The following is a 16,962-nucleotide window of genomic DNA, read 5'->3' as shown; positions in this document are numbered from 1 at the left end:
AGACCCACATTTTGCTGAATCTTTGCACAAGGACAGGGAATTCTGCCCACAGAGGCTACAAGTTCAGAAGACATGACAAGAACAAGGGAGAGCAATCAAACATTTATGTTTCTAAGTGGCTTTTCAAGGGTTACCACTGAGAGGTCTGCACTGGCTTATTCTTGGCAGTTCCATACCATGAGCAGTGCTCTGTAATTAGGAGTAGCATCTAGATTTAAGAACTCTTCCTTGTTTTCTACTTCTCTCTGCACTTCATCTTCATCTTTTTTACATTGCCTATTGGGAAAAATAAATTGGTTCAGCTTACTGCAGTTCCATTAGCTCAAAAATGTAAGTTGGTTTAGTTAGCAGTTATGTATGATAACAATGTTTTCATAAACTACAAAGTAAATAGAATAGAAATTCTGCTCTAAGATCCATGCTCTAATTTCTGGGAAAGCTGTTTCATATGCTAATGAAGTGCACTTATCCACAAGAGAAACTCCAGTACAAGGAAATCCCTTTTCAGTTTTCTCAATGCTAATCTCAAGTTATAGGATTTTCTCAGGTATCTCTCTGTTAGCACTGGGATAGAGCTGAAAACCTTTTGTTCTGGGAGGTCAATCAACTGAGCACAGTTAATACAGTAATTCTGCCTGTGAACCATGGCAAAAGAGAAAGGGAAAGGAAAAAAAAAAAAAGAAAGACAGACTTATTGTTCAAGTATCTGACTACCCCAAACCTCCTAACTGTCCCAGCCCCCTGACTGAGAAGCTGCTTAGCCTGATGAACAGTTATCCTCTGGAAAAATCCAAATTTCCATGACCATTACAACCCTTTGCTATTTCTTACATGTTAGTGATACCTGGAGCACAGAATATTTACCACTATAAGATTTAAGAACAGTAAGGGCTAAGAAAACTTTGAAGAGTAGAACCACAAGATATTCAGTGAGACCTACCTCAGCTTCTTTTTAATCTGACTAATTTGAGATTCATAATAATCAATTAGACAAAAGTACCTGAAGAAAGGAAAAATGTTCATTTTGAATGTCAGATATTCTCACAAAACTCATAGTGTGACCAACCCAGAGGAACAGGTCAGCTTACACTGCTGCACTGTACTTTGGAAGTAGCTACTCCAAACAGTGCAGTTTCTCTCATACCAGACAAACATGGCCACATTTTGCCAAAATGAAAAAGTAGACACATTGAATCTGTACTAGTTTAGAAGTAGTAAAATATTCAAGAGGAGATAAAATTAAATCTGCCCACCAGCCTCCTCATCTTCTGCCTGTGGTTACCCAGCAAGACAACAGAGAGGCACAGTCAAAATAAAGTGTCTTGAGCACTCTGAGATTGTTTGGTTTGGAGAGAGAGATGAGACAGGGCAGGGAACCAATTTTGGTGATTCTTCCTCTCATACAGTGGGGGCTCAAGGGAGCAAACACAATTCCTCTTAAACCTTCCCAGGTAGACACTGCTGGCCAGGCCTAGAAAGGCAGGTGATATCAGCACAATAAGGCAATGGCTACCTGAGGCCTAGGAACTGGCAAATGTCTGATTGTAGCACAGCTATGGAAATCCCACTAGCAAGAGACACAGCCTTGTGATACTTTGGAAACTTACCCAAAAGTACTTGGAAGCTCACAGCAAGGCTGCAGTCTGCAGTTGCAAACATCACTTCCAAAAACTGGAAAGGCTCTTTTTTGGGAGCTAAAGATGGTATTTGTTGGGGGGCTTGATAATTTTTAATTTACATTTTAAAATGCTAGAATCCCAGGATGAGATCATCCTAGCTGACACTGCAGCTACAGAGCAGAGTGAATCATTCCCTTCCCTTTGCTGACATCTAGTGTGGGCAGTGGGTAGCAATTTTTAAATTTCTGACATGGATTTTTCTGCATTACAATTTCACAAAAGAAAAATATCACTGCACTGAGGTACCTCCCCAAGAATTCATATTTCATCTTGTACTCCTAAAGTCTTCAGATTACTTTTTTTTCACATATAAATATCAAGAAGCATTACTTTAAAATCTGTTTCTTCATTTAATGTTACAGTTGGTCTGGCAGTAAAAGGGAATCACTTACTGCTGATCCAGGAGAGACTTGGGAGCTCTTTTGCAAAACTGACAAAACCTTTTGTTTTCAGTGGCAACTCGCTGCTGCTCCTGCCTCCCAATTCTGCTCAGCTCCTTCTGCAAGTGGGCAATAGTCTCTTCTTGCTCTTGCAGCTTTTCCTGCTGCTGTTGGTATTTTACCTGTGAACAGGCAACAGGAGTATTATTGTTCTGACCCACAAGCTGATGGTACTGTACAAGCCCAGGTATGCACTTGGTCCCAAGGAAGATGAACACTTGGGTTTTAGCCGTGCTGAAGAGACAGTGGAAGAGGGATACAGATATTTTTCCAAATTATTTCTAAAAAATTCTGCATAGTTCGAAAAAACTTAGCTATAAACAGTGTACTAACCCTGTGACCCAAGACTCATGTTTATTTATATCAATGTAAATATTCTGACACGTTTCATAAGCCAAAGGTTTGAATCCTCAGACAGCACTATCTGAATTACCCATGAAGCCTGTTGCTCTTTTTGAAGTTCCTTGACTTGGTTCTGTTGCTGGCATGCTTTAGCTATTGTTTCATCTTCCAGCTGACAAATTTTGGCCTTAATGTTTTTCACCACATTTTCCAAATCATTTGCCCGTTGCTCTTGCCGAGATGCCCGACCTTGTTCCAGTCGTACCACATTTCTGAAAAAAGAAATAAATCCTTAATTTTAAACTAAACCCATTTCACTATAGCCAGTGCAAGAAGTACACGCCTGACATTATGTGATGCCCTTTGATAACATCCAGTGGCAGCAGGCATGGGAAATACACTGATACAAGAATAAGAAGCACATGAAATAATGGAGGAGCCAGGAAGGAACTGGGACAACATTGCTGCATATTGAACAATAACCTCAGGAAAAAGGTCTTAGGCCTCTGGTGAGATAAGATCTCCACGAGGCTGGAAATGCATGCTAATAATATTTTTACTCTGCAGGCAAATTCCTTCCCCTGTGTCTTACCTAAGACATCGATTTGCCTCCATAAGTCCCTGCATCACCTTCTGCTGTCGCTCAGTGTCTTCCACCAGCGTTTTTAATGCATGCCTTATTCCTTGAGAAGAGTGATGGTCTAGGACAATCATACCTGGAGATACAAAACATAAGCAGTCTCAATGAAAGGGTTTTAACAGCCAAAGAAGGTTGTCTGTTTGCTGCCATTCAGAAGTAGCAGCTTTGGAGATGTCTTATGAACTCAAGAGCTACTATTTCCAAATACAAAAATTACATTTCCTTACTTGATGTATCTCTGCAACTTTGGGGGGCAGCAAGACTCACAGGTTTCAACCCATGACGCAGTAATACCTTGTTTAGGTTTTCCCACTCTGTCTTCTCCTGCTGCATTGGGAGAAAGGGAATAAGAGGCAGAAACCTGAGTTCTTCACATCAGCTGTGCAGCAGAAAGTACCAAATTCCCACAAATTAAAGCAAACCCACCCCAAACCCCCAAGAGGCCACTAGAGGAGGGCTTGTGAAAAGCTCCAATAGGATCTGCAAAGCACATTGAGGAAAAGCGTACTTAACACACAGCACGATCAGTTTTCCTGATCCCTACTTGAAAGCAGAATCCGCGCAATGAGCTATATTCGCCTCTTTAGGAAACCCGAACCACCGGCCCTCGGGTCCCTCAACGCACCCGGGGCGCAGCGGCCCCGCCGCGAGCGGAGCCCTCAGGGAGGTGGCGGCGGCTCTGGGGCTTCACGGACTGTTCCATCGCGGTTTTGACCCGCTCCAACCACCCAGCAGCGACACCCGGGGCCAGCAGAGTACCTCAGCCATGGCGAAGGCCGCAGGACAGGAGAGGGGCCGCTCCTCAGGCCGCGGAGCCGCTCGGGCGGGAGCGGAGCGGGCGGGCCGCGGAGCGCGGGGCGGCGCTGCGCGGGCGCCGCCATTTTGCGGCGCGGGAGCCGAGGGGAGGAGACCGGGCGGAGGTAGGAGCGGAGGCACGGCGGGAGCTGCGGCGGGGCTGATAGCAACAAAAAATAAAGACGGGGAAAAATGGAAAGAGCTTGTTGTTGGCGGTAACGGTGGGGGCAGGTCTGCCGTTTTCGGAGCTCATCGATACGCCGCCCCGCGATGAGAGCTGCCCGGATTAGATGGATGGTCTGGGAGCCGTAATCCCAACCTAGTTTTCAGAACAAGCCGTTCCGTGAAAAGGAGTAAATATCGCTGTGGGCTGCTGAGCTGGTCAGTGAATAGAGGCGGTGGGTGCAGCACCGATGTGTGCCCCATCCGGAGCAGCGGGGGCCGGGGGCGCCGCGGCCGCTCCCCGCTGGAGCAGCGCACGGCTTTCCCCTGGGACGCGGTGGGATCCGCTGGCCTTCAGCTGACACCCCTGCCTAGAGTCTGCGTTTGGCTTTGGTGTAAAATAAATGGGTGTCGCTTCATTACCATGATTTGAGGGAGAAAAAAAAAAAAAAAAGAAGAATTTACGTGTTTCTGGGGATGATTCCTAACCCTTTCAGCACTGATCTTAAATGATGCTTAAGATCCACGCCGCTGGATTGCGGCCTGCCCGGGGTGATGAAGGCTCTGGGCTGCCTGGGACACCTCTTCTGGCATCTCCTGCGTGCCCGAGGCCGCTCCTTGTGCTGATCTCTGCCGGGGACACGCGGGTGGCTGTGCCGAGCCTGCTCCTTGGAGCAGAGCAGGGAAACATTCCCTGCCTGACTCCCACCCTGTGCCCCCTTGACAGGAACCAGAAACTTCAGGAACGGCCAAAACAATCTCCTCGACATTTATTAGCACGTGTTATTATCCGTTGGTTTATTGATAGGCACAGACAAGGCAGATGATGATGAAATTAATGAGTGAAAATGATACATTAAAAAACAGTGGCTGTAAAACACTGTCGTGGTCTAAAATCCTCTTAAGAAATTAGTTCCTTGTGGTTCACATGTATTTTGTGATTGAATTGCCAGGTCAAATTTACTAATGTGCTTGTTGAAAGCTGCTGCAGTTTAAAAAAGGGGGGAGGTGAAATAACCTCCTGTGCTATTTCCCAGTCCCAAATTCATTATGATCTGGGACTGAGATGGGCAGCTCTGGACTGGATTCCTGCTTTGGTCAAGTTAATTTCTAAACTTTGTTACACAAATCATGCAGCCCATTTTTCCATCTAGTAACTGACAAAGGTATGAGGAGCTAGTAAAGTTAGGAGAAACTGCACTTACTCATTTTTGTAAAATATAATATTTTAAAAAATACACTTGCTTTTCTGTCTTAGAGAAAGATGGTTGTGCTTTAAGTGTTTTTATTTCATCATATATATGACAGCACTGTATGTTAATAAAGATGCTTTTAAAACTGTCCTTTATCTTAGCTGGAGAAAATGATGAAACTTTAGACTTCAGTGCTTCTCTGCTACTATTCTGCTTTTCTATTTTTTCTTGCTGCTAATTGGATTAAAAGCTCTTTTGACTTCTATGGCATCCGGTGAGGAGATTACTGTCTGTGACGATGAAGTAAGGTAAAAAATCAGAACTGTGATATGAGCAGATTTGGAAAGATATCCCCAGTTCCAGTGGTCACTTATGACTCTATCTAAACTATAAAAATTACTTAAATAAAAGGATATCTTGCCAGATCCCTTCCTGTGTCTGTGTGTGCAGAGTTGCATATCCAAATGATACAGGTAGTGTTTATGAGATTACAGACAAATCTGTTAACACAGGAAATAGCTAAACTGGTCACACTATTTTTTCAAGTCTAAAAAGGTGAAACACTTTCTTTGAGACCAGTCAAATAACATATTTTAATCCTTACCAAGAAATAGCAGAACTGCCCAGGAGTATCTTAAAACCAAATATAATTTTGTTACCTTTTGTCACCTGAAATGGGAGTTTTAGAGGTTAGATAGGTAGTTGTGTCTTTGTACTGTTTGTCAAAGTGAGTCTGTTTAACTGTTTATATTTTGTGATGTTTTGTCATATTTGAATGTCTGAAAAACATTAAAATATAAGCAGTTCTGCAAGCTTATTATTTCAAGTCTCATTTTTTATTTATCAAAAGTGGCTTGCCCAGAAGCAGTAAAGCCTTGAACTGCATCAGGACTTGACCTTTCAATGACAATTAATTTATTTTGTTGGTTTTTCCTTAGGTCTCGGTACAGCCACTTAGAGAAGATGACAGATTTGGTGGCTGTTTGGGAAGTAGCTTTAAGTGATGGTGTTCATAAGATTGAATTTGAACATGGGACCACTTCAGGAAAGCGTGTTGTCTATGTTGATGGAAAGGTGAAATTGCTATATGCTCAAATTCACAGTGATACAGATTATATAAGTACACTTCCATGCAACACACACCACCACAAACAAAAGACTAATAAATGCAAGTGAGGTGCATTCAGTTAATTACGTAGTTTAATAAAATGCATCATTCTTTTTTTCAGTTCGAGTTAAGGTGTGAGTATTCATGAAATGCTTTGCTGTCCTTGGGCAGAGGCACTCTGCATACAAAGCACCGTGTATGCATTCATTCCCAAATAATGATTCAGTACTGAGCTGTCTCCTGAGTTCCAGATAAATTTTTTAGTATTAAAACATGCACCCAGGTTTTTTAATTAATACCCACTGTCTTTGTTTTCTTCTACAGGAAGAAATAAGAAGAGAATGGATGTTTAAATTAGTGGGTAAAGAAATATTCACCGTTGGAGCTACTAAAACTAAAGCTGCTATTAACATTGATGCAGTCGGCGGCTTTGCCTATGAATATACTTTGGAGATCAATGGAAAGAGTCTCAAGCAGTATATAGAGAACAGGTTAAAAACAACCAATACTTGGATATTGAACTTGGGAGGTACAGACTATAGAATTGTTCTAGGTAAGTAAACACTGAGTGACTACATATTGCTACCTCTGAATAAACTTGTCTACAAAAACTGGCAATTAAGAGAAAGCACAGTTCAATGGGTAGCTCTGTTACAGTATAAAATCCTGGGGCATCTGGAAGTTTGGAATAAGATACCAAAGACAGTCTGAAAAATAATGCTCTTGTTATACATGTGTGACCCTGCAGCAGCATGGTCTAGATTTGGAGGGGGAAAAAAATTTGGGAGGCATTACTGCTGCTGCATCCATAGAGCTGCCCTAGCAAAGCAGTTCTCCAGGTGAAGCCTATTACAGAAGTTTTACCTGCATTGTGATCAAACCTCGTGTGTGTCGTAAGTTTGTTGAGCAGATAGCCAGGCTTTCCTTCCAAAAATCATCAGCCATGGTCAAGAAGTATTTATCTGAAGTGAAACAGTGTTATTCCACATTTTTGATACATTGATGAGCATCCTATTTTCTGCATTGCTTCTTATCTACACACTTAAACTAAAACCTTCCAATGATGTTCTTTCACTTTCTTAATAGCAAAGCAATACATTGCTTCTCTTCTGCCCCACCTTTCCCAGTTACATTACAAGCAGGTGGGAGGAAGGGATCCCATGAGGAATTTGTCCATGGCATCTAGTGGGAAAACTTCCACTGGGACATTGCTGTATGGTTAGAGCTGGAGACAAGAGATCTCAGACTATGATTTCTTCTTAAACCTCAGGACAGAATGAACAGCCCTAAGATGAAGGGAAGCAATGAAGACAGTTTTAGTGCCAGAAACAGATAAGTCTCTTCACAGAATTTTAACCTCCCTGTGCTTACTGGAAAGGCAAGCAGGATTCAGCTCTCTGCTAATGTTGTGTGAATGACAGTGTCAGTAAAGGGAGTTACAGAACAAAGTAATTTAAGGAGGATGTGCTGGGAGAAGTAAAAGAACATTCTGTTTCAAATGCAGAAAAAAAATCTAAGATGGATATTTAAAGTGGTACTTGGTGCTTTCAAAATGTTAAGAATACAAACAGTCTGATAGATGTTAAAGAATGCTGCTTTTAAATTAAATTGACCTGAAAAAAGATCTTTATTGAATAAACAGCACTCAAATAATTAGCAGAAACTACTTTACTTTTCTGTATTTTAATTTTTTCAGTTTAAGGCTGTCAGAGTATCTCTGACACTATTCAGAACAACACAGTATTAATAGCTAGGGCTACGGAGGATTAAAAATGTATATTCAAAGCAAAACAGAGCCTCCTCTCTCTCCAGTGTGAGAGCAAACCCTGTAGCTCAGGCACTACAGCTACTTGGGAACTTCTTTTGGGAATTGAAAGTAAAATTCAACAATAGATTTTTTCCTTGTTTTAGATCCTTGTTTGTAGCGAGAAAAAAAATACCTTGTTCTTTCTACTTTGTTTTCCTTTTCCTTCACAGAAAAAGACACGATGGATGTGTGGTGCAACGGTCAAAAAATGGAAACAGCGGTATGTGATCCTTTCCAAAGGCTCTTCCCAGGCTATGGATATGTAACCAAAGCTTGGCAAAATAAGCCCCAGAGGGGCACATTATCTCCCTTTACCAAAGAGGCCAAGGCAGCCAGGACACTCCTGGTCTGTTCAAAATGACCTTCACTGAATTTTATAATGGGCAGTATTTCAGTTCAGATACCAAACCATCTGCTTGTTTAAGGATAAATTATACTTTTCTTTCCCCTTTTTAGACAAACAAAGAAATTAGAGTCAGTTGTGCAGGGTTTTTAGGGAGAAAAACTTCTGGGGATTGGGAAGGATTTCAGTTGGATGCAGAGTTAGAGCCACTGCATCCAAACCTGCTTGTAACAGTTGTCACTGAAAGTTGAACACATGTAGTCTATTATGACTCATGCTTTTTTCCATCTAGAGATGTTCCTAATACTTAGGGCTTAAGAGCCTCATTGGAACAAGTCAAATCTTTTATCTTGATCACATCTGCATTGATTTTTTGAGCAGGCTGACAGCTAGGGGGCTTAATCTGTTTGGTGTGTTTCTGCTTATGATGGCTTTCAATATGCACACCATGTAGGGTGTCAAAGTTTTTACTGCTGCTACAAGGAAGCCCCTGGATGAGTACAAATTGTAAAATCAACAGTTCTGCTATACCTGAGAATAGGATGAAAAGATTCACCAAATGTTTGCTTAGTAATCAGTGAAAGAAACCTCCTTTCTGTAAATCAGGACTTCTGCTCCTGATGGCTCAGCCTTTTCTGTAATATACTGAGAGCACTCAGAGGTGCCCTTGCAAGCTGTGAGTGCAGGTTTAGTACCAAACTGTGCTTCCATTAGAGCAGCACATGAACTGTTCTACTGTCACAAACATCATGACAAAAACACAGCCGTGTCTGGCAAAATCTATAACAGGAAATTACAGAACTGCAGCAGGAGATGTATCCAAGATATACAGCTGTTGTATCGATTCAGGGATCTGCTGTGGAAGGCATCCTAAATGCTCCACCTTTCACTGCTGCTTGAGCAAAGGTTTGTGTGACACCTACTGGTTGTACAGCACAACTCATCAGAATGCTGCCTCTTCATGTTTACTGACATGAATCAGTAACAAGGATTCACAAACACCAACTTTACCATTTCTGATTGTGTGAAATTTTCATCATGGTCTGATATGCACAGATCTTTAACTGGGCACCTTGACAGAGCCCTGCCTGAGATTCAGCAGCCTTGTTCAGCTTTTGGGCAGTATTTGTCACAGGTACCTAAAGCTGCTGTAAATGTGGGAACAGCAAGTGATCTTGACATTGATGCACTCGAGCTTTTTGTTTATTGAAATATCACCTGTTTTTATTCTTGTCTCCTTTCTCTCAGGGTGAATTTGTGGAAGATGGGACTGAAACTCATTTTACTGTTGCTGACCACAGCTGTTGCATTAAGGCTGTCAGTAGTGGGAAACGAAAGGAAGGAATTATTCATACCCTTATTGTGGACAACAGAGAAATCCCAGAGGCTGTGGAATAGCCTCTGGTTAACTGATTATAGTAGGACTAAGATCAGGAATTTTCAATTACTGTGGTAATTATTTTAATATGTACTACTTGGTACATCTAGTTTGTGCTGGGTTTATTTTCTAGTTTCTGTACACAGAATTATTCTTTTTGAGGACCAGATGAAAATAATTATGTACAATGTCTTACATTACCAGTTTTTAAAAAAGCTATATATATCTAGAATATATAGCATATTACTATGTGTGGAGAACACTGGTGAAATAGAAATTATACATCAGGAAAAAATGCTGTAATAAAACTAAAGATAAATATTCAGTAACACTGAATCCTTAACTACAGGTGTATGTGGAGGGAAGAGAAAGCCTATACTGAGCACAGGATTAAGATGTTGAAAGCTTTCTCTATAATTATTTTTCTATTAACCTGACTACAGACCTTTTCACATGCAGTTAAGGGTAGTTACATAGTTAATAAAGAGGTTAATAATGAAATACATAGTTACCAAAACTTGTGTTACAGTATTAAATTAATACTGAGTTATGAAAACTGTTCTCTATTCCCACTAGGAGCAAGATGTTACATTGTGCCAAAAAACCCATTCCTTTAGGTGTTCTGAAAACTGATGCTGTAGTTCATAAACTATAGAAGACAGTAGAAAAAAAAAAACCTCCTGCTATGAAACCTCTTTAAAAATGGTCTCTTGAAGCATGCTGATGTAAGAACTTACCTCTGTTCACTGCTAACAAATCTTAAATCTACAAATATGTGTTTTCATGGCAGTAATGTGTGAATCAAAAATATGAGGAAAAGGGGAACAGAAATGGAAAATAATTAGTTACTTTAATGGAATAGTTAAAATAGGAATAGACTAATTCTGTTTTCAGAATTGCAGCATAATTTCCAATGTCAACCTTTGGATTTCTTGAGAACAAAACTCATGTGTTAGACTTACAATACAAAACTACCCTTTGCAACTGCAAGCACAGCTAATCTTAAAAATAATTATTAAAAAACCTAAAATATTAATATATTAATCTAAAAGTTTCTTTTGTAATGGTTAAAAAAAATCCACTTGTAACCTCAAAATTCAGAATTAAACTTTTGTAACTTAATTTTTTTTGGACTTGTGAGTGGTTCCTAGCACTACAACTACTAGCTCAAGAGTTGCAGGTGCAGTACAAGCATCCTGGGAACCCATTAACAAATTATTTTGAAAAGTTTTATTAAATGCTAATTTCATCTGTGTTTTAGAGATCAGGCTGCTCCCCATCAGCAGGCTTTACTGGAGGAAGTTTCCATGTACCCAAGTGCTGGACTGAATCCCCTTTTACACTGGAATTACTGTAACAGCCCTTGGGCTTTTCCGTGTATTTGCTTCACATCACTGCAGAAGTAATGGGGGGGATACCTGGCTACAAGGCTGACAATGTAATCTTTAAAAGATGTTGGTAAAGGTAGATTAATTGAAAAATAATTTCAAGCTGTAGCTTGAACCAGTTCTCTACTATTTTGTAGCCTTTCAAAGAGATAGAATGTTGCTGAGAAGTCTGAAGCTCATGTACAGTACAAATCACATTCTTAAGACTATAGAAAAATACAAGTTAACAGATAGTGACATTCATACTTTTTATTTTGAATATGTGTATCTACAATGCTTGAAGTAAGTAATAAAAACAGTATAGCAACCACTGTAAGAAATCATGAAGTATTGCCTCATGTTTGTCATAACTGTATATAATAGCATGTCTCTAAGAAGCAAACAGCTCTCAACTTCTACATTCTCCCATCTTAAGTCAAAGAAAATTTAAGAATCAAAAGCCACAACCAAGATTTCTTGTGTTTCCCTGACATATGCTATATCTCAGATTAAGAAAATGCAGTGGAAGAATGACAGCCTACACAACCATCAAGTGTATAGTCACAAACTGAGATCACTTTAAGAAATAAACCACCAGGTCTGTTAAATGTTAATGCTAAATGTTACACTGTATTTTGGGCTGCTTTCCCTTCTGCTTCCATTCACCGGTAATTTTATCCTAATATCCTTAAGGTATTAACTAACTCTTTTGTTCATGAATATTTCAGAGTACTTTTCAGGAAGCACTCTGACCATAGCACACTACTAAGCAGAGCATCCTCTTTAAATCAAAGCGCTAGATTTTGTCCTCAGTGGGTCTTCACCATAGCTACAATTCTGCTTTATTCCCACTGAGGATCCCTTGCTTCCTCCAGGAGCTAAATACCTCTTGGTCAGTGGGGAACAAGTCAGCAAATACTGCGGAAGGGCTGCAAAACCATTGAAAATGACAAAGATCTCGGGACGGTGTAAACTATCTACTAAACTGTCATATAATGTAAAGCCATTCCTCTCCACTGCTGGTGGCATAATACAAGATGGCTGGCCTGTAGTGCATGAGCCAGTTACTACATCAGCCTCAAACACGTATATTTTAGAATCTGTTTCCCATGTTGCTTTACCCTCGCTCAGGTACCTTGGGTTTGTTGTAAAGTAGATGCCAGCTCCGTATTTTTGTTCTGGAAAGAGAAAGAAAAATTTTCAGAAGACAAAGCATTTAGGAGTTGGTTCTTTCAGGGTGATAGTTCCAAGAGACTGCTGCTTGATTCAGGGTTACAAGTGATGTGACTGCCTGCCATCCTTTTGGAAGGTCATTTGCATGGAGTGGCTCTGATGCTTGCACTGACCTCCCACTGAAACCACGAGCAATGACAGCTGATGGCCATTCCAATTAACTGCTACTCCAGTGCTAACTGTTCAGATTTATCTGCCAATCCAGTGATTGAATCATCTGGATTAGCTGATAATCAAGGTCTAAAGGATTTATATAAAATAAATATTTGACTCACACTTCAGCCATCATGTTATGAGGGACTCTGATAAACAACAAAGGCAGCAAGATTTTAATAATGCAAACTACAAAAAAAAGCTTTGAGATTTATATGAAAAATGTTACATGAAGTGCTGTTACAGTATCAAATGTAAAAGTGCAAAGAAATTAGACCATCTTATTGCTTTTAAAGTATGTAAATGTGCCATGTAGATTGCATAGACAAAGAAAGGCAAATCTCCACTTTTTGAACAGTTTGTTGCTTGAAATTCCTTTCTGCAATTGACATGCAAAATATCACACACTTCAGGATGAAGCACTAAATGCTTATTCTTTCCCTTTCTGAAAGCATATGTCTACTACATTGTCTGCTACAATATTTCATGGATTCACAACTTTCTCCAAGTGTACCTTACTCCAAATGGCAGCCCAAGAAATGAGACTACCTGCTGTCTCTGACTACACCTGATCTGAACAGGGGCCTCAGAATGATCCTCAGAAGCCCCTTCCATCCTCAGTGTTCTGTGATGCCCTTCCACATGCTTTAGAGCACCAAGCTGCTGAATGCATGTTTGCAGCAGCTACACAAGGACACTGACTTCCTTTACAGTGATGCAACAAAATAAAACTTTGACATGAAATTATGTGTATACTAATAATTCAGTGTTTGGGCTAGACTTGAATTCAGGCTTATTTTCCTAGAGCCTTGCTGGCTCTAAAAAGTATCAGGAAGGGAAACCTTACTGTATATAATAAAGTAAGCTCATACAAATCTAAATACAAGAAACAGTTCTTATTTAGGAATGCCATTTTTTCTAATTTTAACCTGAGTTTAGTAGTCAGTCACTGTTCATTTTGATTAAAGATGCCAAATCAAGTCATTACCTTTTGGTGGAGAATACATTCTGTGAAATCCAGTTTGGCAAACTGAGCAACAGAACTCGGCAGGAACTTCCTGGTACAACTTGTGAGTTGTCTTGGAGCTACCATCTACCTTTGTTTTCATTCGTTGGAATGCAGCAGATAGAAGTGGATTATGTAACTTTTCAATCTGTAACATAACAGAGTATCATAAGCAGATGGAGACAGTTGCAGAATCCATAAATGCTTTTATTCAGACTATGTTCTTCAGTGCAAGAACCTTTGCTTTAGCCTGTATGCATTGACCACATAGTGGACAAAGTATCTGAAGTGTGCAACTGATCCAAAGAAAAGAACCATACCACTATCCCATGCCTCCCATTGAAATCACTGGGAATATTTCCTGCTGTACTGACTTCCAGTACTGTTCCAGAGTTGTGCTGAAGAGATTGAGTCCACCGCCTGTTTAGTAAAGCAGTGATACCCAAGTATGATTTCAGCTTTAACACAATCAGGCAAATTCAGGTGGTAATTTTTGGTATCAAGCTCACGAAAAGAAAACAGACACTGACTTAGTGTCCTGGAATGCTGTACTTAATTTACCATACCAATCTCATATTTCTCTAGAGTCCTATAAAGGGGCATTTGAAGCATGAAGTACAAGGGAGAACATACAGTATAATTAAAAACACTTCTCAGAATTTAATCACTTTTTGAGTGATTATTTGCATTATGTATAAAATACTTTTCATTAGGGTTAAAGACGATCTGTTTTAAGGATGAGGTTGATTTGATCTTAATTTTTAAAGACAATGCATTGAAATAGTTCATCTGAATTTATTAAGCTTAGGTGAAATATGTTAGTTCAAATATGTGAGCTGAGATTCAGTTTTTCCATTAATATCCTCTTTACCCTGAGAATACGAAGTCCAGCTTTTTCAAACTCTTTCTGTCTGTCTTTAAACTCCGGGAGGTGACATTCTACTGGTGAAATCTGGATGTAGTCAGTGGTACTTGTCTTGTGAAAGTCTTCTTCTGAAAGCTGGTCTGCTTCTGGTTGGCCTGGATATGAATAAGGGAGTAAAATTTTCATCTATTGTAGTGTCTGAAGCAAAGGCAAGGGAGGCAGATCCCCTACTTTGGTTGATGGTTTAGTTAAGAACAAAGAATTTTAAGTGTTCTCTGAAGTAATGTCAGAGGCTAAAATTGAGAGGGACTAATATACATATATAAATGTATATAAATATATTCTATTTTTCTGCATTTATTATAAAGAAACCAGGGAGAGGAGAAACCAAAGGAAAGCAATTTATATTCTCCATTACAGCTCTCCACATTTGAGCTTTCACACAAAGGTATCTATATTGAATGATTATCCAAACATGAATTAAAACTGATCACTCAGTAGCTTTCTGTAATGCTACTAGTTGTATCAGTTGTTCACGACAGCCAAGGACTCCACAGTGGTCCAGATGTAGCCAGCAAAAGCTCAGCAAAGGTGTGTGTTAATTAAGTGCAAGTTTTGTAAATCTCCAGTGTCCAGACTTTAAAGTGAAGGTATCCTGGAGAGGACTCCACTACAGCTGCATATACATCATGGCCAGCTCTTGTATAAACTGTGCTCAACTGGGAAAACTGCCAAGTGAGTGACCACAGCTAACAAATAGTCTTCCAGGGGTTCACATGATAGAAGTACAGGGATATCAGTAATTAAAGCAATACTCAGTATGTGTGTGTGAACTGAATGCATACCTGTCCACCCTCAGCAATACAGAGATAGATGTTGCTTCATACTTGATTTTGTTTAGGCACTTATTTACTTAATTAGTGTTTAGGCACCATTTACTTTACATACACATTAAGTAGAGCAGTTTCTCTTGTTCAGCTATAGTCTTCTCTTGCACACGAAGCAGTAATTCTTCAGTTGCAAGCACTGTATCAATCAAAACATCAGGAGGGCCCTGAAATGTCAGTCTTGCTTGTCCATCTCTCACTTCTTCTGATACACACACACTAGAAGGCTGCACTTGAGAGAGTTCTGCAAATTCCTCTTTACCAAGGCAAAAAATGTAGTTGTTTTCAATAACAGCATAGTGACTTTCCTGAATTTGCATTACATTTTGGAGCCAGGATTCTGCTGCTTCCAGTGCTGTGGGTGTGCTCCCTCTAAGTTCAATCATGGGTTCACTGCTTGCAGTCTGACTGCCTGACTCTGTACCTGGAAGATATACTTTCTTTAATACAAGTACATTGGAAGAGTGAAGAGCTTTCAAGGGCTGACAAACTCCTACTTGTAATCCCAGCTGTACAGTGCAAGAAACACACTACTCTTCTGGTATGCTCAAAAAAGAGATTAGCTACAAGGAGGTAAGGTTTCCAGGACACACACACACATATGGAGAATTTATCTGCCTTTCACTAAATGACTTCCAACAAGTTGGGCAATGACAATGTGTTTTAAGTCTTAACAGGGACTGTGCAGTTCCATTCCTATAAATGTAAAAATACAAAGTGCTCACAAGTTTTTGCTTCCTCCTCTTCCCAAGACACATATGCAAATACTAAGTTCCCAATTTTAAAATAATGTGATTACAGATTCTCAAATTGGGAGTATTCATTTACTGGAAACACCACTTCTGTTCATTACTTACTCAAAGGATCACTTCTGTTTTCCAGTTTGCATTTTGCTGAATAAAATTTTCTCAGGACAACCTTGAAAGATAAAAGTTTAGGAGCAGTTTGCAATTTCTTATCAAATAAGCAAATAATTTCTTCAAAACTCTGATAGACAAGCAGTTTACACCCCCACCCAATTGTGAAATTGTTGGCATTTGTCAGCTTTTCCCAAAATGTTATTCCTTACAGTATCAAATGCATTCCTGTTCTTCTGCATCTCCTAAGGAAACACACATTACACACTGAATGGCACCTTTACCAACTCCTTGTGGTTGTGGCATATCTCATGCAATTACATAAGATAAAGGTGTTCATTACTTGCAGTTTAATGATCATGCATCCTTACTCAGTTTTAAAATCCAGATTATTCTCCTTCCTGTCTACTTGAAATCCTTCTGTTAGCTCATATAATCTGTTGATAGTGTTTTGCCTTAGGAGCTCCATACAAGAAACCAAGACTGACTGAAAATATTTCCTGAGGAGGACTATTTGTTCCTTAATAAGTTAAGAGTAGACTCTTTCTTATACATTCACCAACAGACATGAGAATTTTAAAGTTCTCTCCCCTTTCTATCAGACTACAGGCTGAAGACTTCTAGTTTAGTGAAGAGAAAATAAGTATTTGCAAAGATTGAGTATCTATTAATGAGAGTGTTAAGTTTCATAAAGGGACCTGCTGCTC

At 39.8% G+C, this 16,962-nt stretch overlaps 3 protein-coding genes across 19 annotated transcripts in view; 1 reads left to right on the top strand and 2 right to left on the bottom strand.

The window, feature by feature from the left end:
• The window catches only part of CEP70 (centrosomal protein 70), a 26,232-nt gene extending 11,600 nt beyond the window's left edge, over positions 1–14,632 (bottom strand). For 7 of the 13 annotated variants that reach the window (XR_004498405.1, XR_004498404.1, XR_004498406.1 and 4 more), the window contains exons 1-10: positions 14,518–14,632; positions 13,629–13,794; positions 12,390–12,432; positions 7,224–7,321; positions 3,329–3,428; positions 3,054–3,177; positions 2,553–2,733; positions 2,072–2,241; positions 941–1,000; positions 177–276 (exon numbers count right to left, since the gene is read on the bottom strand). Coding sequence is in view for 10 of the 13 variants with exons in the window: in XM_033516235.1 (XP_033372126.1) it covers positions 177–276; positions 941–1,000; positions 2,072–2,241; positions 2,553–2,733; positions 3,054–3,177; positions 3,329–3,428; positions 7,224–7,321; positions 12,390–12,432; positions 13,629–13,733 (981 nt within the window). In the remaining 3 variants the exon portion in view is untranslated. The other 6 variants (XM_033516239.1, XM_033516240.1, XM_033516242.1 and 3 more) reach the window with 5 other exon arrangements.
• On the top strand, positions 3,868–11,602 carry FAIM (Fas apoptotic inhibitory molecule). 5 transcript variants are annotated; one of them, XM_015634321.2, is made up of 6 exons: positions 3,983–4,021; positions 5,502–5,559; positions 6,190–6,325; positions 6,684–6,912; positions 8,337–8,386; positions 9,758–11,602. In XM_015634321.2, exons 2-6 carry the CDS (start codon positions 5,516–5,518, stop codon positions 9,905–9,907), a joined length of 609 nt encoding a protein of 202 aa, XP_015489807.1. In that variant the 5' UTR covers positions 3,983–4,021; positions 5,502–5,515; the 3' UTR covers positions 9,908–11,602. The 5 variants fall into 5 exon arrangements, with proteins under 5 accessions (XP_033372136.1, XP_015489810.1, XP_015489807.1 ...); XM_033516245.1 differs by lacking the exons at positions 8,337–8,386; positions 9,758–11,602 and adding an exon at positions 7,630–7,737 and having other exon boundaries at positions 3,868–4,021; XM_015634324.3 differs by lacking the exon at positions 5,502–5,559 and having other exon boundaries at positions 3,966–4,021.
• The window catches only part of PARP9 (poly(ADP-ribose) polymerase family member 9), a 6,544-nt gene continuing 4,137 nt past the window's right edge, over positions 14,556–16,962 (bottom strand). The window contains exons 6-8 of the mRNA XM_033516244.1: positions 16,256–16,316; positions 15,357–15,822; positions 14,556–14,666 (exon numbers count right to left, since the gene is read on the bottom strand). Of these exons, the coding sequence (XP_033372135.1) occupies positions 15,452–15,822; positions 16,256–16,316 (432 nt within the window). The 3' untranslated portion in view covers positions 14,556–14,666; positions 15,357–15,451. The remainder of the gene's footprint in view (positions 14,667–15,356; positions 15,823–16,255; positions 16,317–16,962) is intronic.

The sequence above is a fragment of the Parus major genome, chromosome 7, assembly GCF_001522545.3.
Source record: "Parus major isolate Abel chromosome 7, Parus_major1.1, whole genome shotgun sequence".
Lineage (NCBI taxonomy): Eukaryota > Metazoa > Chordata > Aves > Passeriformes > Paridae > Parus > Parus major.
This window is presented reverse-complemented; position numbering and strand designations above follow the sequence as displayed.